This window comes from Falco rusticolus, chromosome 12 (genome assembly GCF_015220075.1).
Source record: "Falco rusticolus isolate bFalRus1 chromosome 12, bFalRus1.pri, whole genome shotgun sequence".
Lineage (NCBI taxonomy): Eukaryota > Metazoa > Chordata > Aves > Falconiformes > Falconidae > Falco > Falco rusticolus.
The window spans coordinates 31,140,659-31,165,029 of record NC_051198.1 but is presented as its reverse complement, the minus strand read 5'-3'; the positions used below and the strand labels follow the sequence as shown (position 1 = coordinate 31,165,029).

The following is a 24,371-nucleotide window of genomic DNA, read 5'->3' as shown; positions in this document are numbered from 1 at the left end:
TGTAGTAGTTTACTCAACAAATTATCTCACTGACAAGGGTAGAAATAAAGAATCCATAATCTCTTCCTACTGCTACTGAAATCTGTTATCGCATAAAATGCATTTAACTAGTAAAATTGTCCTTGTGTTTCGGCTGCATCTGATCTTGAGTATATATGTTGACTTCAGCAAACAATCAATATCCACTAGTTGAAGGACAAATCTGTTCTGTGGTTTCTTTCTTGTAGTTCATGCCAGGATTTTGGAGGGGGGCAGGGAAGTGTACTAAGTCTGTAATTCAGTCCATCAAAGAATTATCCAATTATTATCAGTAGCCGATCTGAATTTTATGTACACTCTGAAACGGAGTGTTGGAAACCCAAACCACCTCCTTTTCTGGATTTTGTGAAGTTTTCTCCACTTCCTCCCTTCTGACTCCTTTTTCATCACTCATGTTTATAATTTCTTTCTGAAACTTCACTCTCAAAAAGTTATTGTTTTATGACTTTCTTACTACCCACAAATCAGATTTCAGATCATGCAAATCTTAGGTGCAGGTTTAAATTGAAGATTTCAGTCAAATCCATGCTGAAAGTCAGACCAAATTCAGTTGATCATTTTGTCCTAGGATTATGAAAAATTATTATTTGATTCCTGTGCTGTGTGGCTTCAAATTCTCATTGTAGAGAGTTTGATTTTCTGATTATAGTATGTCAGTTGCTTATTTATATTTCTTGAGGTTAAAAATGACCAAACAAGCAAAACAAAAAACCAACCCCAAACAAAACACACAACTTCTCAATATCCTCAGCTGTGATTGAATATCCAGCAGTTATATTATTTATACTACAATCTGTCTTCATTTCAGGCTTCCTTCTTAAGTGGTGTTTCAGTGATTCATACGAGGCAGTAATTTCTGTGGTAAGCATGCCTGTGGGACTCCACTGAAAGCAAAGTTTATTCTTACATCCAAAGTCAACACTACTATAAAGAAAAGAAATAAATGCATAGCAAATGTTTACATTTGAAGATACATTCTGCACTTTCATTACTTCACAAATACTGTAGCTCACAAGTGCCATTAAGAGAATTTAGGGTATAGTTTATTTAATTCTTATAACTGTCGATGGACATCAGCAAGAAGGTAGGCTAATTTTAGGAAGCAATGCACATCTGGCAATCAGAACTGCATACTATTTTTAAGTAGATGTATAAAGAGTCAATTATATATGTAAAATAAATATTAATGCAGCTGATGAACCTACCTATGATCAAGACAGGTGAACCTTATTTACCTTGTCACTCTTGAACACTGACCATAGCACCTATTTGCATTAAAACATTGAACTATTACCAGGAAGAGTTAATAAATATGTAGGCACCTGGATTGAAAAACTGAATTTCTAGCTGAAATATGAACCACACATCAAAGATTCTCTGTGATTTTAATACACACAATAATACTTTATAGTAGGAGAAAGACCAGTAACAGTGGCAATGCTGTTATTTTGCTTAATGATTATATTGGCTGAGTATAATCTTAGACCATCAGATTTAACCAGGTAAAACGACTACCTAACAATTAATATACCTAATGAACTGTATGTTTCTATTTTCTCCAGATTGGAACGGGAAGTATCAATTTGTTATATTTAGATTTCTTCATGACTTATGTATGTTCATCTATTATGCTTTTTTCCATGAATAAAAAAAATCCACTTTTCTAGGAAGATTTTTCATTTATTTTCCTCAGCCAAAACCAAATATCAAATGTACTGGAAATCATGTGAATATGATTGCTTTTCACTTGCTTACCTTCAGACTTTTTGTATAAGTGAATGAATATACCCTATATATTGGGGGGGGTGGGGGTGGGGGGGGGTGTGGAAAAGGAAAAGAAAAAGGTTTTGCTGTTGCTGCTGACAAAATACCTTCTAACCTATCAAGTATAAAGGAAGAGATTCTCCTGTTAATGAATAAGTAGCTTAAAGAACCTGGGATTTATTTTTCTTTTTAGTGAAGTTTGGTGTCTTGCAACCTTTTACTCCTATCTTCAAATCCAATGCAGAGTGGTTGCCTCAGATAATAGAAAGCTGTGACATTTCTCAAGGAGCTTTGCTAATTTCCTTGACTTTTGTATTAGCTGGATCAGCAAGTACTCGTTTTATTTTTCATTCTTTGCTCTCGTCCACACTGTCACAGAGAGCATCCACTCTAAACTACTTGACTTTGCCATTGCCCGTCTGGGACTGCGGAGGGGGAGATGTAAGAATTGAGAGCAGATTTTAAAACTGTACTTAGTAAGGCCCTAATCACTAGTAATTTTGCTGATCTTAGTTTTTACGAAATAGAAGGAAGGGGGAAGAAACGTTCCCTGTAATTTCCTTTGGCTGAAGGAACTTTTGACCTATCGTTCTTATAAAAGTTTGTCACCATAGAACCCCATCCTGCTGCCTGTAGGACCTGCTCTGAGCACTTCTTTACCTAAAAAGCAGATCTTTGATGAGAAGGAACTCCTGAGATCCTATTTCCCAGTGTAAAGTAAAGATTGATTTCATACCTTCTCCATTGGTCCATCTATCCTGCTAGGCATGCAGCAGAGGAAAGGGAAGACACGTTCTCCAGCAGTCTGTCTTTTTTGCAGATGTCCAGCAGAGGACACAACCTGGCACCAGCTGGTGTGTCCTGTCACGTGAGCTGAGCTCCCTTCCAGTGCTCATGGTTATTCAGAGTTCCTGCAAAGGACAGCAGCTTCACAGCTGCTTCACATGTGCCCCTGGGCTTGGCCGTGGGCTGGGCGCTGTGGGCAAGGTCCTCAGCACGGCTATTATACTACGCTTTAGCACACTAGATGTAAAGTGTCTTTGAAATATCTTACTCTGATTTTTCACTTTTCTTAATAAGCAAATGTGTGTCACCTGCACAAAAACCACCTAAAGAGCCCACGTAAGGTAAGCATGGAGATCAGAACAGTTGTAGTAGCTGCAGTTACAATCTTCATATTTAACTGATCAGAATTCAGACAAGGTTTAGAAATACGTTTTAGTTTCTTATACACAGACTTATGAAAAAGTGAATTGCTGAGATAATTAATATGATTGGAGAGGCTCATTAACTCATACCTAGGGGAAATGTTTGTCAGTTGTGCTCTTAAACAGTACTGCCAACTCTGCAGTAAAAGAACTAGGAAAAAAAAAAAAAAGTCCAAACTAAGTAAAATAAAAAACCAACAACCACCATGAAGCAGCTGTAAAGGTGTTTGCTTACAGTTTTTCTTGTAACACGGTAGAGTTAGGTTTAATAACTGTTTTCTGAGACTTGGGTGTTGTTTAAAAACTTGTTAAACTGTTTACCATACTCAAGGATAACCTTACAAGTGTTCCTTGACTAAAATGCCGTTCATCCTTTGGAAAACATCATTAGGCAGATGGAGAGGAAGAAGAAACTTACTCTTATTGTCAACCTCCAATTACGCACTGCAGTGTAAACCAGAATGTATCAGAACGTGTTCATAAGTAGGTCGCACGTAAAGGCTAAGAAGTCACTGAAATTTTGAACTAGTTAGAGTTTCAGCATAAACACTAGAAATTATCTCAAGAGTATGTAATTAGAGCATAACTATAATCAGTATCTCGCTGTAAGTAGTTCTTTGAAGATATCCATTACATGCATTGCTGTTGCAGATTCCTCTTTTTCACATGTATGCTTCTATAGACTCCTTCCCCCTCGTCCCAGCCTTTTAAGAACTGCCAGATTTACATGTTCCTATTTCAACAGATGTTAATAATTTACATATTTGAGATAATGGGTTTATCTTGCATTTTAGGGACAATTCTTCCAATGATTCTGTTACTGTCTTTCATTTATTCATAAGCTCATAGAAAAACTGAGTTGGGTGACCTTGACAGGTCCTCTATTTTACCTCTCCAACAAAAGTAGCGGTAACGTACTTGTCAGTCTCAACAGGTGTGTGTCGACTTAACCCAGCAGTGGACACTGTACCACCTCTCCATGTAATCATTCATAAAGTGAATATTTTTGCATGCTAAACAAACCATTTTGTCTGTAATTTCCGTTTTCACAGCAGGCACAACAATTTTTTCCAGTGTCATAGCCCCACGCTTTTTGTGATTTGATTGCTGTTATCTCAGTCTCCACTTTTCTTCATACACTAGGAAACCCCAGCTGCTTCCTCTCCCCATATGCCATGTTCTGTAGCTATTGGCCACCTTTTTAATTGCCATTTTCTGCAGTCTTCTCAGCTGATCTGCATCTTTCTTCAAGTTTAAGGTAAACCTTACCAATGCTCAGTAAAGTGGTACGATAGGCTTCTCTGTACCCTGCTATGTAATTTCCATTTTGCTCATATGTATGCTATTGTTCACTTACTGTTGACTCTTCCTTTTGAAGAACTGCCCACTAATCAGTTATCCTTTAAGTCAGTAATTCTTACCAAAAAATGATTATTTCATTAGTTTTTCTCGATCTTCCTTCAATATATAAAGACGTTTCTGAATGTTTAAATTGGGCTCTGGGACATACCATAGAATCGGAGGACCTGTAGGTCATTATAAGATCCTTAAATTTACACCCAGTTTCTGGAGATAAGAAATGCTACCTGTTTTAGAGCCTGAAGCTAGATCATGAATTCCCAGACTAAATAAATCACCCCACATCTTCTTGTCTTTCAGTCATCCACTTTTTCTTCTTTCAGTTGGACAAACCAAATGGTAACAGCTTTTCCCCCATTTCTTTTTTTCTTGTTGAAGTACGGGCAGTATTTCCTACAAGTAGTAAAAAACTTTACAAGCAAGCTGCTTGTCTCCTGGCAGACATTGCTGCCTCAGGACTGCTCTTTCCAAAGAAATAGTTGAACTACTAATCTGGTCATGGGTGCTGTTATGCTAGGTACCATGCAAAGATGTAACTGAGAAGCCAATGCTTTTCTGAATCTGCAGTTTCCTATCATATTCTGTTATGTTTAGGTTATTCTATAAAACAAGATGTGTCCCATTCTTTTCCCTCTTATCCAGCTTGACAATACTGGTGTGAGAAGGGTTGATGTTACATTATCTTTACAGGGTAAATTTTTAACCTTTTCCTGTGCTGACCACATACGACATTTGTATGCTCCATTAGCTTCCCTTCTTCCTGCCTCCCTGGAAAGTGATGTCTTGTCACATTTGTAAGTAGAAACATCCAAATGGATTAGAGCAAACTGGTGGTTTGACAGAACAATTCTTTTTAATCTGCCTATAATTCCCAGAGAAAGTAGGATTGAAATCCGGCAAAGGGGGTGTGCATTACTGCCCTTGCATTCTGTGGTAGCATCTGCCATTGTCATGAGGTCCAGCCTGGGATGGTTTCAGTAGAACTTGAAAAATTTCCCTCAATAAAGATGGCTGGCTTAAAAAACCCAACCAAACGAAAAACCGACACAAACAAAAGCGACACAAACCAAAACAAACAAAAAACCCCCAAACCCACAAAACAAAAATCCCAGCTAGAAACAGCGCATTCTACCTGTGTCACAGCTCTGGATGCACTGTGACTCCAAAGGTGTTTGTAGACCCATTATTTATTTTCCATAGGCCCATGTTGTATGAACTCGAGTTTCGGATTTTATTTTAGGATGTTTAAAAGAACCTGTAATTTTTCATGTACTTTGGAAGTCTTCTTCTGTTCCCCCTTATTTTTCTTGATTTTTTTTTTTTCACCTGCATTTGCAAAGCAGTTAGTGAGTAAAGTCTGCATTACCTGTCAGAGTACGTGAACAGTACTTTGAATACCACCAGCAGTGATGGTTTGTGGCTGCGTGGACAGTTCAGCCAGAAACTATGATAACTTATAAGTGATAGCACGAAACTCGTGGTGCGCAGGCAGGGGTTTTCTCCTATTAGCTAGACTAAAGCCTATTTGTATTATAGCTATAGTTCTTGTTCTATACAGTGTGCTATATGGTGTTTTGATAATGAAAAAAGCTCCTGCGTAACAGCTGAGCCTGGGTGACTTGTTAAAGCTTTGAGTCTTCTGCGGGTGCTATTTGACTTAGTGTAGCTCTCAACAAAAAGGATTAAATAAAGGTAACTTACAGTGGTTTGATTAAGGGTAATTCACACACTATGTAGGTCAGCTGAAGTGTCATGGCTATGTCCAGCAGCAAATTGGAGATAGTCCAGCTGGGTAATCGGGGTTCCATGGTCTTCAAAAGCATGAAAAAGATGGACAGAAGAGCAGTTGCCTGTTGTGCTTTTCTACCCGTAGTCATTACACCCTATGATTACACTGAGGTTTCAGAGGGCTTCTCCCAAGGAGTATTTTATGTGGTGTCATTTCTTGGGGAGGGAAAAGGTTCATTTCTTTAAGAAGTTTTTGATATCTATTCAAAATAATACTTAAGCTCTCTGGGGTAATCCTTTATGACATACAGAAGAAAGTTGTCATGCTTCAGTCTATCACCCAAATATAATTCATAGTCACCAGAACGTAGTGGTGACTTACAATTCCCTTTACCATCCACCTTTCTCATCCTACTATGCTTGCAAAACTTAGTTTTTGAACCACCATGTTAATGTCACAGCTACATTGGCTGAGATTTACCTGTCTTCCTATGCATTAAGAGCCATCGAGACTTAGTGGATTATTATTTTTCATAGAAATGTAGCCCCATTTATCTTCCAGCATCATGAATACCTTGAAAATGCAAATGTCTTTTTTCCAGCAAAACCCAGTACTGTGGAAATGCATGAGTTGGAGGTTGGAGGCTGCAGCTGAGTTAACTTGTGTGGGTGCAAGTGCTATCTGAACATAGGTTTAAAACATTTGGTCCTAAATTAGCCTGTACAGCAACAGGTGGGAGCAAGCAACAATAGCAGTAAGAAATACTGTGAGCACAAGTATGACTTAAATTTACAGCATGTCTAATTATTTTTTTTTAAAGGAGAAATGATTTATTGCCTGTAAGCAGTCCTTGATACTTAGGATGCTCTCAGAAAAGCTAGTTATGTTGGTTTAACAGGTCATTCACGGGGGTCCTTGTTTGATACAGCTTATTAACAAAATCAAACCTCATAATGTTTATGCTTGTATGCCTACAATCAAATCTATAGCAAGTGTTCCATATGACTGCCAAGTTTTGCTTCAAGAATCTGAGCAGCAAAACAAATATTTAGAGTTATCAAAGTGTAATAGCCTTAATTTTAAGAGGGTGGATGCTGGAAGAGAAAAGATCCTGGTTCAACATGCCTATTTCTTATGGTTCAGACTGGAAGTTCACTTTATACCTCTGTGACTCAACTGTCACAGGAAATGCTTCTGATAATACAAAAAAGGGAAAACTGACCATATCCTCAAACATTCTTTTGACATGTTCATAAAGATGCACAAAGGCTATGGGAGCCTTTGTTTTATCTTTTTTATCTCTTCTGTTAGTAGAGAGACTGTTTGTGGTAGTAGTAGTACCCAGCCCTTCTGAAATCCATGTCTCAAGTCTCACATGGGAGTTGGATCTCCGGAGACCTCTGCCCCAAAAAGCTTTTATTAACGGTCCAAACTGTTCAGCTATTCATTCTGTCCACGTTGCTGAAGTTAACCTATCGAACCAACAAAAGAACAAACAAAACATGTAGCTCCCACAGGACTCTTCTTCACTGCTAAATGAGAAACCTGAATTTTACGATGTATCCAAGTAACAGAATAATCTTTTTCTGACCTGCTTCTGTTTGCTTAAAACGCATTTTAGTACTTATGCTATAAAAGTTCTGAATTTATTATTCGCATGCACCACTCCCACCGCAGTGGAAGTATTTTTGATAATCAGTGTTATATTCTGGAATCTGTGTCATGCTGACAGTGGAAACAGCGAATCATGTTAGTTTTGTGTATAAATGTGTGGTAAATATTTTGTGGTAAATGTGGTTCTTCAATGTCTTTTCACCATTAATACACTTTTAATATTTTGTCCATTGGATAACAGTGTTGCATACTGTGGCTGGTACATTCTAATAATCTGGTCACCTATATAATGGGTTGATTTATATTTTGCTTGCTTTTGCACCCATATAGAATGGTAAGGAGTCACTTCTATGAAGATCTACATGAAGATTCTTTTTTAAAATTATTTTGCTTAGTAAATAAGATTTACTTTGGTTAACATAAGTATGCTCTGTGATGCCATGTACTAAATCTGGTTTTCTGCTTATTCCAATTGTTAAAATTGGGTACCTCGTTATTTTAAAAGTACAGCAAAGAGGATTTTTATAGTTGATCAGTGTCTTTCTTCAAACACTGTAGAAGCAGAACTTTATTTTAAGCTTAGTTTTGTTTGTTTACTTTTTAAACTTAAATCGAAAAGATACTTCTAATTTCCTGAGGTTCTGTATACATCCTTTCTCCCTCTCGTTATAACACGCACGCATTTCGAGGTAAGTGTCAGAGGCATTGATTTTCCCTCTAGGAGCACATCACTATCTTCTTAATGATTGCCTGTCTGGCAGCTGATGAGACTATTTTCCTCCTGCACTTAAAGAAAAAAGTCTTATCCAAAGCCCACTGAAAGTGGTGAGTCTCTTAAAATACTGAGTCTTTGGATCCAAACCAAAGACACAGATTTGCCTGCCAGGTTGCAGCCTATCGATGCAACCTCAGTCTTAATGCTTTGAAGCACGCATGGGGTAGTGAAGACACTTTTCTGTTGCGCAAGCAGGATATTTGTGAAAATAACTCTGAAATGCATTCCCCATACCCCTACAAGATTGGTAAGGTGGCTTTGACTTTTTTTATTTTGTAACCTTGCAATGTTGTGCATAAATGTTTTTACATTTTTCACTTCCTGACAGTATTTGTACTACATTGTAATTGAAATAAGAAGCGTATCTATTATTGTATAGCTGAGTGAGTAGAATACCTAGGTTTTATTTACAGATATTTGCCAGGAGCTAATGTGCCATGTAGATTAATGAGTAAAACAGCACTACCAAAATATTTTAAATATCTTCAAGATCATGCATTTTGTTGTCTTTTCTTCTCAGGGACCATATCTGTGAACACATTACGTACACCATATACTGCACCAGGGGAAAGTGAAATCCTCGACTTGGATGATGACTTGTATCTTGGAGGCTTACCAGAAAATAAAGCAGGCCTCGTCTTCCCAACAGAGGTGTGGACAGCACTTCTCAATTATGGATACGTCGGCTGCATTAGAGATTTATTTATTGATGGTCAAAGCAAAGATATTCGACAGATGGCTGAAATTCAAAGCACAGCTGGAGTAAAGCCCTCATGCTCAAGAGAAACTGCAAAACCTTGCCTTAGCAACCCCTGTAAAAACAATGGTGTGTGCAGGGATGGGTGGAACAGATATGTTTGTGATTGCTCTGGTACAGGGTACCTTGGCAGATCGTGCGAAAGAGGTAGGTTCTATGAGATGGCTGCATTTCTACTTTATAGAATCCTGCACAATGACTAAAAATGGTAACCTATCTCTAACTCTTTTGAGGCAGGAAGAAAGCTTCTTTGATTTCACTTGATGTCAAATGGAGCCCTGGTCCAGGCTGAAAGAAATAACTCTAGAGGAAAGATCTTAGGGGATTTTCTAAGATACATAAAGAATTATTAGTTGACTATGATAGTCAGCACTGCTAAAATGTTTCTTAGAAAATCCTCCTTTTATGTCTCATCGTACATTGCTGAGTTCTGAAAAGCTTTGCGGAAGTAATTTTAATTATTATTGCATTACTAAATGGTCACATTCCAATTCCAAGCTGAGGTCTTGTTCTCTGCCTATTTATGTCAATAGCACTGTGTAATTAAATTTACTTTTGAACTCCACAGTATCATTTAAATCCATGGCCAGAACTTCAGCCATGAGTCGAAGCAAAAGAATCAGTGTAGGAACCTATATTTCTTAATTAACTTTTTTAAAAGATCGTAGTAACCAAGGAAACAGTTTCTATGTACCTTAATTCCCTGAGTATCCCTCTTGCCTAGAAAAGGTAAGGTTAAAGTTGACAAACTCCAACTAAAAAGGTGGATAGTGGCAAGGAAGACAGATGCTGAGGTTAGTTTATAGGAAGAAATATAGGCTAACAGAGTATGCTAATAAAAAAAAAATTAATGAAAATTTTATGAAAACAATAAAAAAGCTTAGTATTTTAGGCATTTATTTTTTTAATCTCACAATTGACACAGTACAGTTTCTCTTCTCGCCAAAATCTAAATTTAAAGTTTATTGGCTGGGAACGTAAGTTCTTTCCATCTAGTTTGTTTAATTTTTCTAGTTAGCAAGATGAAACAAAAATGTATTCTTTAAAGATTATAAACCTGATTAATGTTTAAGTTATATGTAAATAGATGTGCATTTATGTAGGATTACTACCATCCTATTACTAGCATTTGCAAGTAGATTTTCAGTTTCTTCTGTTTTTTCTGCCTTATTTTTTTAATATATTGGCTCAAGGCCAGTTATTCTGAGATCTCCAGATTGTTCTGCTGCTGGTGAAGCTGGCAGAGGGCATCACCGAGCTGTCCGCAGCATCACAGACGCCTTCAGTTAATACGGCTGGTGTTCCACCCTGTGGCGAAATTCTGCTATTACAGATGGCAGAAGTAAAAAGAGAATTTGCATTTTTTTCAACCGAGCTAGGAAATGTGCGTTAGTTGATACAAAATCACATCCAGATCTGCAAATAAACTTAAAAGCAGGCTTCATTGTAACAATGTCTCATGAATAGATTTGACAGGTGGTAAGAAACTTTTGTCTTTTTTATTTCCTATACTTTATTTTCAGCTGTCTTTCAATCTAGAGCTTGATTTTCCCAGTTTATTCCCCTAGTGGGAATGGTGGTACTATGGTAGTTTGTTTGGCTTCTCTGCAATGGTATCTGGTTCTCGTCCAACAGAAATACGTGCAGCAGTTCAGACAGTATGGGATCATTTCCCTGTCCAGAGGAAACTAAACTGAAAGGAGATCTCCTCTCAGTAATATTCATATCCCAAATGGTCCTGCATTAATAAGGTCGTAGCTTTGGGGATTCCGAAAGCGGTGTGTTGGCATCCTACCACACAAAGTTCCTATAACTGCTACCCATGTGCAGTATCTGATAAACTTTTGTATTTGGTGGTAGAAGCAACACAATTATAACTGTTCAAACTAATTTAAATTAAATAGGAACATGTTAATTTCAACAAACAATACACTTTCACAAAAGAAAGAAAGCATTAGAATAAAATATCGGAGATTAAAAACCTGTAATTTGTAACTTAACATTAAGTGATTAAGGTATCTTCAGTAGACAATCATGTAGCTACTTTTCAGTACCATCATTAATTTTTTGTGCTATTTTCCCTAAAATAAGAGTACTAACATACATAATGTGGGCATATTGTGTACAATGCGGTATCTGAAATAATTTTAGTCAGCTTATCAATGTATAAAAAATATGGAACACAACTCAGTTAATTTCAGTATACTTAAATATTTAATAATAAAACAACTCATTTAATGTTCAGTAGACAATATTTTTGTACATCCATGTGCTTTTTATCCTGTTGCAAGTTATTCTTGATTTTCAGTGAGGTTAAATATCAGTATAATCTGTAGATTGGCTTTAGTAGATTATGGAAACTGCAGCAGATGCATAGACAGATGTCACAGCAATATAATTTGGCTTCCTATCTTACTTTGATTGTGGATCCCAATATACGACTGCCTCTCAGCAAAGCCTTTTGCAGGTGCATGCTTTTGACTGGATGGCTGGGAACAACGCACAAGAGTAAATTCATCAGTGATAAGAAAAAGCAGGCGCGCAAAGAAAGATTAATCAGTGACATTTCTGAAAGAAAAATATATTTAAATTAGAGAGTGTGTGTAACGTCCACATTGTGCATGCGCACACACCTGCATACACACATATACGTTAAATAAAGAAATATAGCTTTCATTCCTTGCTTTATCTCTGATTGTTTAATTTTTTTAAAATTATAAAATTACAGGTGATATGATGATAAGACAGTATGAAGAATCATATGTTCAAAATATATCGATTCCATCTCTGACTTAAACTAATTAGTCCTGTGTGTTTAAATTCTAGCACCTTTACAATGTGGCTTAGGACCTCAGTCCTGAAATAATACTAATGTAGCAAGTAGGAGGAATCCTTTCACCTTCTAGTCACGTATTATCTAGTGACTAATCGCATGTCAAGAATTGTTTCCATCAGGTTAATGGAAAAGTTCCTTGAATTCCCCAAGCCTGCAGGTCTGGACTTGGATGGACTGAAGACGCTGCCATAGCAAACACACAAGCAGTGCTTTGCTGAGCATATGCTTGTAAATAGAACAAAACCCAAAAGTCTGAGTTGGAATCAGTAGCCATTGAAAGACTTGAATACTCGTACAATTTGCAGAAGTAAAATCCCATGTATTGGTGTTTTCAGGGCAGGGTGTTGTTGCTGTGCTTGCTGGTAAATAAAACAGACTCGGCAAGCAAACCTAAATACTTGACTATCGGTGATCCAGATTGTTCTCATGCTTCCTGGCATGGCTCTGGGCTGCATTGGCTGCCACTTTCTGAGGCGAAGTTTGTGTGTGATTTGGGAAACGGCAGAGACAGACGGTGATTTCCTGTGTTAAAAACGGCTCTGGTGGGCTGCAACGCGGTCCGCATATTGTTGCAGACGCGTCCAAACTGAAAAAGCAGGCAGAATTAATAATTCTGTCTTTAGGACTTTAGAGGCACCACAAGGGGTCCAGAGGAAACTAGATACTCTTTTATTTATTAAAATACATGCAGTAACTTACCGAGCATCATGTTAAAAATAACACAAACTCGACTGCATAATTTATGAGGAAGAAAGCTGAATTTTGAAATCCATACTTCTTCATTTTAATTTAAATAAGCTGTGAATTGAAGAACAGCATCGATTTGGGAAATTCTGTTTCTCCCCATAAATATCCCGCTGAGTGTTTTTGAGGGTAGAAACAGATGTGGGGAAGTTTCCTGAAGAGTAGGTGCCTCAGCCTCTTCAGCAATTTAGGGAATCCCAGCCCGGTGAAAACTAAGGTCCTTTATCTCCTCTCATATCGCTACTAGTCTGTGCATCCTTGGTGATAGGCACAGAGCTGACTGAGGTGGTGTACATATAGAGTATCCAGCCCTGGAGACTTTAATCAGAAACAAATTGAAGAAAAAAGAATGGAGAGGGGAACTGAACCCTTCAGCATTTTTCTGGGGTTTTTTGTTCATTTGCATGTTTTCTTTGCTTGTGCTAAAAAAGCAAAGCAGCAGCAAGGGGGTTTAATTGCCAGGTTTATAAAAATATCAAAGGAAGAAGGTATACAATAATTCTTAGCAATCTCTGAATAACATCTTACTGTTTCTCGCTAATAACTCAATTGCATGCACTTATTTGCTGCCACAAAAAATTGTCAGTGATGTTTTGTAAGGGTTTTCTGCTATTTTTCTATTTGGCGCTATACTTCCAGCGCTTAAGTGGTTGTAAAATTATTATTCCCTGCTGTGGAGACTGTGATTCTTTTAATGAATAGCACATTCTGAGCTAAACTTATGGTCTATTAGCATTTAATCTAATAATTAGAGAAAGCTGAACAAGAGACAAAAGATACTCTGCCAACACTTAGGTGAGTTAGCAGCATAGATCCCAAAGAAAGATGAGACACACACCCCTTTGGAATTAATTGGTCCAAAGCAAAAAAAGGTAAAAGTTAGGGGCAAAAATTAATACAGACTTTTAGCCAAAAATCTTTCTTTGAGGTTTGTATAACTGGTAACCCTGACTGCCTCTCTTCGTTCCAATCCCCATCTTACTGACCAGGCCTTGCAAATTAACAATCCATTCTGCAGGATGGGAACAGTTCCATTAAGTGACTGAAACCATCTCTAGTTTTCCAGGAAAGTGAAAACAAGCCCGTCTTGTTTCATCTTGAAAACAGTTTTTTCCTACTCTCTGAAAAACAAAGTTTTCTGGGAGGTCTTATGTTAATGTATGCTACCAAGCATAATGATAGGGTAATAAGGCATTGCCACAAAGAATTACAAGACACACACCAGTAAGGGAAAAGGAAACTCCTTGTGCTGTCAAAGGTCTCATTTGTATGCTGCTGGATGCCTCCTGTCCAGCCGAGACCAACAGGACATGGAAATTTGCTGAGCGGAGAGCAATGCTGAGTCAAGTGGAAGAGAGGTGAGTTGAACAGATGATTCACATGGCAAAACCCAGCTTGCCATCCTTAGAGAGGAGCACAATGCTGACAAAAGATCATTGAACCTTCTTAATGTAGTAATCACTTAATAATGCTTTAACAGCAAAAACTTGTAACAAAAAAAGTTTGTACCAGCAGACTCATTTCAAGCGAGTAAACTGAACGTAGTTGTGGTTTTTATTTCAGGTATGAAGTGTTGCCTATCTTCAGTTACGGCTCTCAGAGCAGTGCTAAATCTTCTTTGATCAAATCATCCTTGTTTCCTTCCAGTTTTGCTTTTTTTCTCTGTGCTACCTTTGTATTTAGAAAGCCTGTGACTTGGAGCTCCCCATGCTGAAAGGAGCTCGTTGACATGAGGGGGCTTTCTCATCGCCCCAGAGCTTTTAAGTCATTTGATCTTCTGTTCAGTCTCCTTGGTCTGTTCTTGGAACATCTGTTTCCAAAATAACTGGCGCAGTATGTGTTAGGAGGATTGAGTATCTAATCACATCAGGTCTGTTCACCACGATGTTAAATACTCGCAGGTCATCTCTGATTAAATTAAGACAGTTCCTTCTCTCCTTTCTCTCTAATTCTCTAAAAGACTGAATAATTATAGGAAAGCTGGCAAACAGTACCAGTGCTGATTCTGACAACTTTCTTTTACCTTATCATAAGATAATTTATTAGCAACAGACCTCTAGTGTTGAATGCTGTTTATCCCATAAAATCTGATTTTGCTCAGTTTATAAAAGCCCTGATTAGTATGAATGTGTCTTTTTTAATAGACAATATAAAATACTTTTTCTTTCCTCTTATATTAGCATGTAACTTCAGCTTTTATGCTGGACTTCTTAATTAAAGAGTTCATGTTTAAATTGTGTTTACCTAAATTGTGTTTACCTTGATAAAGGTCTTGGGAGCTTTTCATGCACTGACTAGCTAGGTAGATATAGGAATGAATTTTAAGGCTCTGCCCTCCACCCTTTCCTTCCTCCCCCCCAAAAAAAAACCCAAAACAAAACCAGAACAAAAAAATCGAAAAACCCCACAACAACTAAAAAACCAATGACAAACCAACCCAAAACACAAACACCACCAAAAAACCCACACCAAACAATCAAACCAAACCAAAAAACCCACCTAAACCAAAGAGTCAAAAACCCAAATTACCTCCTACTGACAACCCTTTGACCTGAAATCTTTTCACAGGCTAGTGAGAGTTAAGTATTTGATCTCCTTCACAGAAAAATTTTTGGTTTAGAATATGCAGAAAACATTCTTACTGCATGTTTAGAAATCAAGAAACCTGGTTTTTGCTAACCTGTTACAACTAATGACTTTCACTCTGGTATTAGTAATCCCTTTTTTCCCCAGCATTAAACTGCTTTCTTCAAATTCATATTTGGGAAGTCTGGAGTTATTAATGAACATACTAAGGTATGACTTTTGCCTCCAATATGCTCACAGAGTTACAGTGGAACATTTTGTCTTTCCATGGACAATGTAGGCTGGAAGTCTTGAAAAGCTTGTTTATCTTTAACAGTCTGTAAGATGTGCAATAGAAAAAATGTTTACAAACGGTCATAATTATTAATGTTTAAAAATAATATTCTAACGCTGGTTTAGTTGTGATACTGATACTGAGTAAATATAGTATCAGTAGCATCAGGTCTTGAAAATATTATTGCATGTGGGACCACAATACACCTTTGCTGTAGGTGTCTGCATCATACTGTGGCAAGCTGAAGCATAGAAAAGCTTCCCATAGATGTTCTCTGCTGTCTTCTCTTTTTGCTTGTTGCTCATTTGGCCTGTTACTGGGCAATTTCTTCAGTGAGTTGAGGTGTCCTCAAGATTGCATCTTTTTCTAAGACAGATTTTGTAGCATCCTGTTCAGACATCATCTGACCCTTCAACAATTTCTGAGATCAAGAGGTTTTGGGTGGGTTAAAGAGTGCAGAACACACATGGAAGAAGTTAGAAGTCTCTAATGAATTAGTGGTAGGTAAACAACCAGATGTGCATAAAACGGGGCACATTCAGAGAGTATGTTTTGCTATTCGGGTAGTGGGTTTGGTTCTATAGTATGATTAGTTTTGTACGTCACTGGGGAGCCTACTGAAATTCCTGGTGCTCTCTCTGCTGACTGTTGGCTTAGGGTAAAGGATGCTGCTCGTTCACTGCTGCTTCCACCACCACGTGACACTGTCAGTGAGCCCAAGACCTGTTTCCAAAAGCTGTGGAGGTTCACTGGCCACAGCACTTGATGGTCCTGTGAAAAAGCACTTCCTAATACGTTTCAGAAACAGATGTGTCCTTTGCTTTCTAGGGATTGCTGTGCCTCCGTGTGGGCAGAAATGCAGTCTTTCTGCTACCTTTCTTGTTACTGGCCTGGAGGGTGGGAAAAGAAGACTTGTGGCTGGTTGCTCTGGGGTCAAACAGACTGTGACGGCCCTGTGCCAGAGCCACTCACTGGGAGGGTTTCCTGCAGTGTCTGAGAGTGACAGCTATTTGCTTGTCTCGGGGGTTTTAAGATCTTACCCTCAATATGCCAAGACCAGTCTTGATCTTCTTGTTGAGGCTGTCGTAATGTTCATACATGCGGTTTTGATTCTATCATAGCACAGTCATTGGTGGCTGTGAAGCAATCTGTGCTCCGTCCAAACCACGCTGGGTGTATTTACCCATTTCGGGCAGCTTTTTCCTAACTCTATGATAATTTTAAATGTGGCAGTAGCAATATCTGTAGGTTTATATATTAAGTATCCCAAGGCAATTATCTAGGTGAAAGGTAGTCAGACATGACAATTTCATAGTCTGTAAGGTTTACCTGGATATCTTTTACTGGCCTTGACCTATTTTGAGTAGTACTGGCCCGGTCTCACACACGTTTCTTTACAGGGGGTTTTACCCATCTGCTTGAAGATGCATGCGTGAATGGCTAGTTTGTTAAAAAGCGATTTAGTTTCTTTTAAAAATGTCACTTCAAAACCAAACAAAATAAAAACCAAACCAACCCACAAAACAAAACAAAAAAAAATCAACAAAAAGAAACCTCAAAATCTAAAAAAACCCTCGAACCCAACGTTGCTTATGTTTCCCAATAACAACGATATGTAATACGTAATTATTCTGTATCTACCTGTGTGAATATACATTTACCACCTTCTCTTTGAGCAGTTTCAGCAAATACAGTATAATTCTTTAATAATTGATTTTCTCCTTTATGTTTTCAGAGGCAACAATTTTAAGCTATGATGGAAGTATGTTTATGAAAATACAGCTCCCTGTTGTGATGCATACAGAGGCTGAAGACGTTTCTCTGCGGTTCAGGTCTCAGCGAGCTTATGGCATTTTAATGGCAACTACTTCTAGGGAATCAGCAGATACCCTGCGTTTAGAGTTGGATGCAGGACGAGTTAAACTAACGGTCAACCTAGGTAACAAATTCTTCCTCCAAGAAATTAACATTTTCTTTACATTTTTCTTTTTGCTTGCAAACATTTATGAAACAGCCTGTTTTAACATTAAAAGTAAACTGAAATGATATATAAACACATGTCAATGCAACATTTGTGTATGTACATACACACACAAGTACATGCTCATTATTATGATTTATTTTCTTTTCTTTTGCATTTTTATATTCTTTATATAGTCTTAACATACTCCATCACAATATTTTTGTACTGTTGTGTATTCTAAAAAGAGAAGACTAGTTCATCAGTGGTATTTTGGAGCTAAATTATCATTCCTTGTTGTGGAAGATTGGTCTCTCTTCACAGCAGCAATTCCACAACGAAATGTGCGAGCAGGAGCAACATGTGCGTAGGTCAGTTCAGTTTTGCCTCCACCAATTAATGTACAGCATGCAGCTGTGTCAGAGGATCTCTAGCTTTAAACACTGAAAATGCTGCAATTAGGTAATTAGAAATTCCCACTGATGGATTTCTTGGTCTCCTTTTTTTAGGTGTCAAATCTGTAGTAAATCCACCTCCTTTTTTAAACGATTCTGTAGTGGTATTTTTGTAGTATCGAACCCTTCAATGCCCAAAGACTGCGGCCCTCGGCAAACAGCCGCGTGAACACAGGAGGCACAAGCCCTTTTACAGAAAAAAAAATAAATACTAAAAATAATGATTTGGTTTCTTGGCTGGAAATAATGGCCCAAACGTTAGATGATGAGTGTCTGTAGTTAAAAAAAAAGTGAATAAATGGAAGTGCTTCTGCCACGCTTATGAGCGAGGCCAAGTCGGGGCCTGCACAAGAGCAGTCCGCTGAGGGACACCCGCCTTGTGTGCGGTCGCTCCCATGCAGTGGCACGCTGTTTATAAAGGGAATGAAGTCTTGTATTGCTTTAATTGCAAATTATTTCCAGACAGCATGGGGAGGGGGAGAATATCACCAGCTAACCCCCCCACCTCCCTGCTCCATAAAAGCGTTGCTGAGGGCAAGGCTGCCCCGCTGGCTCGCCCGGGGCGGGAGCAGCGCCGCAGCCCCCGCCGGCCCCCTCAGCGCCCACCCGCCCGCCAGCGCCTTCTGTGAAAGGGGATGTGCCGCTGCTGGCCCCTGGCTGTTTGCAACCACTTTTCTGATGCGGTTGACGACACATGACAAACTCAGCTATATGGAAACAAAATCTAGGTTTGATGGTCTATATGGTCCTCAAAGGTATAAAGCAGGAGTAGCTGTACAAACCCTGTAGTTATGGCATAGGTGTCCCCCCCATCCCACCCCAGTAAGAAGTGCAGGGAGCCCAGCAGAGGACCCTGCTATAGATCAGGTCACTCTATATACAAACCACCATCCTCTGCCAGTTTTTGCCTGCTTCTGTCATTCAAGAAAATAAATAAATCGATACCCTAGCAATAGAGCTTCTTCCTCCAACATCCCTCTTTCCCTGCCCGCTCCTCCCCCCCCATTTCTTTTTTTTCCCTTTTCCCTTTTTTTTTTTTTTTTTTTTTTTTTTCCTCCTTCTCTTTTTTTATCAGTCAGGAAATAATCCAAAAATAGCCAGGATTCTCTTATTTTCAGCACTTACAAAGATGCGATTATTTTCCATATATTAAGTAGTGAGCGTTGGTTCCTCAAGCCTCTACGTGAAGCCAGCGTAAACCCACAAACCCTTACTGATGGGCCTGGGTAACGAGTTTTGTACGTTATCGCTTTGTTTTTGAAGACCAGCCTTTGAGGTATCCCATCCACGAGCTGTCCAAGGTGTCTGGCTGTGGCCTGGCTTGCTCTATGACCCATCGTGACGGAGCACTTTTTAATTGCACCCTGAGAAATTACCTGTTCTTTCACAGATGGGGAGAAAGCTGCAGCCTGCCTCAGTTAAGCATCTTTGACGTTTAAGTCCTGCTTATTTTTTTCCACTTAGATTTGTCACCATGTAGCTTTGTTTGAAATTGGCCATTTTTACCCTATTTGTCGTTTCTATTTATAAAGATTTATCGCAGTATATCTGGGTTATAACAGTATGTAAAGACTGATGATATGGAGTGGCCATATTTGCATGTGTCTGTCCCCGGAAGGGTGGACTGTGATTTTATTGGATGTCTGCAGCTATTACCTTGAAGGATAAATTTTCATTTTTCATCTATTCTTCCCCATCTAGACTGTATCAGGATTAACTGTAATTCCAGTAAGTGCCTATTCCAACTTTTTAAAATGTTATTCCACCATTATGCAATATGCAAATTAGATGAAAAAGATTGCGGACAGCTTGCAAGCGCTTGATAATTTATTAATGAAATGTGATGATTAATTATCGCTGTGTAAAAAGTCATCATATGCTCTAGTGTGTATTTTTTGTCCTTCCCATCGGACATAACTTTTAACTAGAATACTGAAAAAGGAAGCGTTCTACAGGTTGTAAGCATACATAAAGGAAATGGTACCTGTAGTACTGTATTATCCTAGGCGGGGTATTTTATTTACAGTAGCCATGGAATTTTTGAACATAATCTGTCACCTATTTTCCCCCATGTCCTCCTTCTGGTTTTCTTGACCTTTTACCTCCAACTTGTGGTGAGAATGTTGGACCATAGTTGTCTGTGGTAAAAGAATTTCTATTTTATTTTATTTTTTTTTTGATCCTCCTAGACAATTAACTGTACCTGGTGGCTGCTTATAACACAATTGGTTTTGCTAAATCTTTTCTTTATGGAAATGTAATACATCACAATAAGGACGTTATTAAATCTGACAATGACTGTACTTCTATGATGATTTTTTACACTGTAATCATGTAAGAAACCTTAAATTGAACAATTTTTCTCTGTGATGTGCATGTTTATGAAACAGAGGGAAACATTTGCCAGATGAATGGACTAAATTTTAACTTCTCTGATATTATTTGGATTAAGAGGCTATATTCTGAAAGGAGAAAAAGGACTGTGATTTTATTTTGAGTCTATGGAATTCCTGAATGGTGTCAACAAAATTATTGATAGTAAGTATGGTAGATTTGAGTTTTGGGTTGTTTTTTCTTTCCCTTTCTAACAGGTTTTGCAGGCCAGAGGACTGGCTTTATGCAAATAGTAACAAAGCTAAACAACAAACTGTGTAGGCAGAACTTGTAGTTGTTAGTAGTTACCCAAAAGACAGTAACATAACATCCCATAATGGTTTTATAGTCCACAAAGAAAAACAGGGAACTGCAGTTATTTATAATGTGTCATCTGCTAATAGATTTTGCAATGAGTAACTTTGCGAAACAAATATGCGGCACTTGTATTAAGGTTTTCTTGGGGCAAGTTTTTAATCTAAATTATACTTAAATCCGGACAGACTTTTCAATACAGTAAAGGAAATGCTTGCAGGTACTAAGGCATAAAGATAGCTTCCTCATAGTAAAAAAAAAAAATAAAAATAATAATAAAAAAAATGTTCAGCTATAAAGACAAATATTTCCACTTCCCAAAAATGTCCCTTGTTCATTACCAAAATGTATAAGATCATGAAAAATCTTGGAAACAGTTTTGTTGGTCTCACAGGAGACTATTTTGTTCTCCTGACAAAGTCCCAATTAGAAAAAGATTTCTAGGTATGAGACAAGCAGTTTTTTGAGCAGAAATGTAATGAGTTTGCCTGCTGCTGGTAAATTCCTTTTTCCATAAGAAAAGCAATATTGCTTTTTTCTTAATTTCCTTAATAAAATAAGAAAATCCCTCTGAAAAGGGAATTACTAACACGGGGCGGGGGTGTGTGTGTGTGGAATAATACCAGTAATAAAGCCACAATACAATAGTTTGTTTTTAATCTCTTTTGGATAAAATGAGGTGTCATAAAAATAAATTTAAATTATTTCTGGGTTCCATTTTTAAGCAAGTTTTGGATCAATAGAGAACCTACAAATACAAAGGAATGAGTTTCCAGTTAGAGGATTGTACACGGGAGAAATACATGTTCTGATTTGAATTAGCATTTACAAAAAGCTCTTGGTCTCATACAGAAGCAGCATAAACTCTGTACAAAATATCCTTGGTATCAAATACTCATAAGTTATTTTTCTTTACAGTTTGTTTATAGCCTTTTTGTTAATAGAAATGAACTTTCATGATTAGTTCCATCTCCCTTTGGTGCTTGTGTACTGAACAGGGTTTTGTGAGCTTTCAGTGCGGTAAGTACTATAATGCTTTTTTATCAGCACTCGCTGTAGTTTTTCAACAACCAGATAATATTTCATGATCAATTTCGGTGTATTAATTTTTAGATTATGAAGAATTATTGCACTAAGTAGCCCTTAGAAAATGCTTGCTTGTTAGACAATACAACGGCTTTTAGTGGAAGACAAGCAATTGATTTGAAAGCAACAGCATCCAGAACTTGAGTCTTAATTTACTAAGCACTGTAATAGTTCAGTGCCTCTGTTGTTGGGTTTACTGAGAACTGGATGTACTTCAATCCTGATTTTATGTTGACAGAAGTAAATCTGGTCTTCATGATTGAGAAACTTTTTTCAGATTTTCTCATTACTGTTGCTTAGAAATTAGTCATCTTGATGTAATTTCACTGTTTCACTACTTATAGCTAGACTAGTAACAGCATTAAGATCAGAATGAAGTTATTTGGTTTGATTGGGGGAACAGGTTTGGGTTGTTTTGGTTTTTTTTTTGAAAAAAGTAAACCTAAACAGAAATTAGACTTTTGCTTGAGAGAAGAAAACGAAAATATGAGTGTAAACACCTTATTTCCTACAGTGAATTACAAACCTAGTAAATAAAATATTGCACCTACTCCTCCCGTTTTCCCTTGAGTGCATGGAACTGAAGCATGTCTTCTGCTCAATGCAGATCAAATGACCAACTGTTGGCTGGTCAGAGCTGAGATTTTGGTAGCCCTTTGTTCTGCACTTTGTCATGCCTTCACCTTTAGCTAATGTCCTATCTTGCAGAAGAGGTGGCATTTTGTGGTCTTCCTTGTTTGAAATACAGATTTTTTTTAAAAAAAAAATTCAAAATGTTAATCAGATGTCAGGTTGCTACTGATCTTATGTCTCATTAACAATGTTATGGAGACTATTCACTTCATGCTGTTTTTTATGGGACTCAGTGGCATACTAAACTCAGACTACTTTTATTTTGTGCTAGGGTAGATGGATCTCTTTATAAAACCTTACGCCACTAGAAATTCTATCTCATGTCAGTCAGAAAATGCCATTGCTGAAATGTTGGTTTTGTACCTCCTTCAATCACTTCAATTGTGTTCTTCAGACCTGCAAGTTTACAAAACAGTATTGTCAGGCAGTAAAATAAATAGTCCTTTAAAAACTGCAGGTACATTTAGGTCAATGTTGAGGCTGACACCAGGAGAGAGGGAGAAACTTATGAACAGAAACGGCTACTATGGTTTCAGTATCAGTTTTCATAGACTGAGGAATTCATTTATAAAGAAGGTTGGTGTGAATGATTTTTGTTGAAATAACATGACCGCAGCATTCCTTGGTACTAGTTGTTATGTAAAAAGAACTCTTGATTGCTATACAATTCTTAAACATTATATACAAAATTAATGAGCTAATCCTTAAAAACTGCCTAAGAAAGAAATACTAAAAAAATAATTAAAAAAATACATTTCTCCCTTTCAGAGAGAAAAATAAATGTTACCTTTTAATTGCAGACTGTAAAGCATAAATTATAAATATCAGTGAATCCTATTAAATTTAATGGGTTTTTCCCTACTATTTCTCAGGGACAGAATGTCATGCCATAAAATCTACATGGCAGATCAATAACAGTTTTTGAATGACTTGTGAACAAATTCAGGTGTGCTGTATCCATATTTTTCATTGATGTAACGTTAAGGGCTACTATCCTGACTTAAATTCCCTTCTTTTTCCAGTTTTAATGCTTCCAAAACACTAGCATCCGAAAAATTTCAGGTACCTGTAACTCTAGAGGCTGCTGGTTTTCATGTGCAGTATACTTTTTGCACAGGCATATGTAATCTTACATGTTATTTTATCTTTTGTGGGTTTTTTTGTTCTTTGGTTGATTTTGGGGGGGTTTATTTTTTTGCATTGCTATCATTTCAGAGTATAAATTCTCTACCTTTTTATATGAGTCAGCAGAGCAGGGCCATTAGATTTTTATGAATTGATCCATTATACCAATAATAATGTTAACTGGTAAATGGCTGGCTCTCAGTTCTGAATCTGATACTTTTATTCAATATGAAGAGATACAGGCGAACACTATTTTTGAACGCTGCTGTGAAAGATTGCTTGACTAGTGGCACACGTTGGTGCAGAAGTGATTTAGGCCAATTCTCTGGTACACAGTTTTGCTTCCGTAGGCAATAGTTCCTCAAGTAATTCCAGTGAATTCAGTCATGCTCAAATGTAGGACTGTCATAAGGAATGAGTAAGAACTGCAGAGCATTAGGAAGCAGGGAGCAGCCATCACTGTGGCAGTACAGGCGTATGCTCTCCCCCAGGGAATGGATCAGCAGGCTTTGCGGGCTGGCTGTCCACCTTTCCAAATTAAAAACAATTTTCTGGGCTTTAAGGCTTTTCTGTTTGTCCTTCCAGTGAAGGGCCCCTTCACTTGTATTTGCACGCACCCCTCCTTCTGCGTCTACCTAGTTCTTCATCCATTCTCTATAGCCTTTTTTCCCCCCCTTATTTTCTCACTGTTTAATTTCTGGTTTTTTTACTATACTCAATCACTTTTCCTCGTATTGTA

At 37.7% G+C, this 24,371-nt stretch overlaps 1 protein-coding gene across 22 annotated transcripts in view; it reads left to right on the top strand.

The window, feature by feature from the left end:
• NRXN1 (neurexin 1) overlaps positions 1 to 24,371 on the top strand; it is a 730,254-nt gene that overhangs the window by 301,683 nt on the left and 404,200 nt on the right. For 14 of the 22 annotated variants that reach the window (XM_037405532.1, XM_037405527.1, XM_037405523.1 and 11 more), the window contains 3 exons: positions 9,009 to 9,392; positions 17,421 to 17,624; positions 19,802 to 19,828. In XM_037405532.1, the coding sequence (XP_037261429.1) occupies positions 9,009 to 9,392; positions 17,421 to 17,624; positions 19,802 to 19,828 (615 nt within the window). The remainder of the gene's footprint in view (positions 1 to 9,008; positions 9,393 to 17,420; positions 17,625 to 19,801; positions 19,829 to 24,371) is intronic. The other 8 variants (XM_037405538.1, XM_037405537.1, XM_037405535.1 and 5 more) reach the window with 1 other exon arrangement.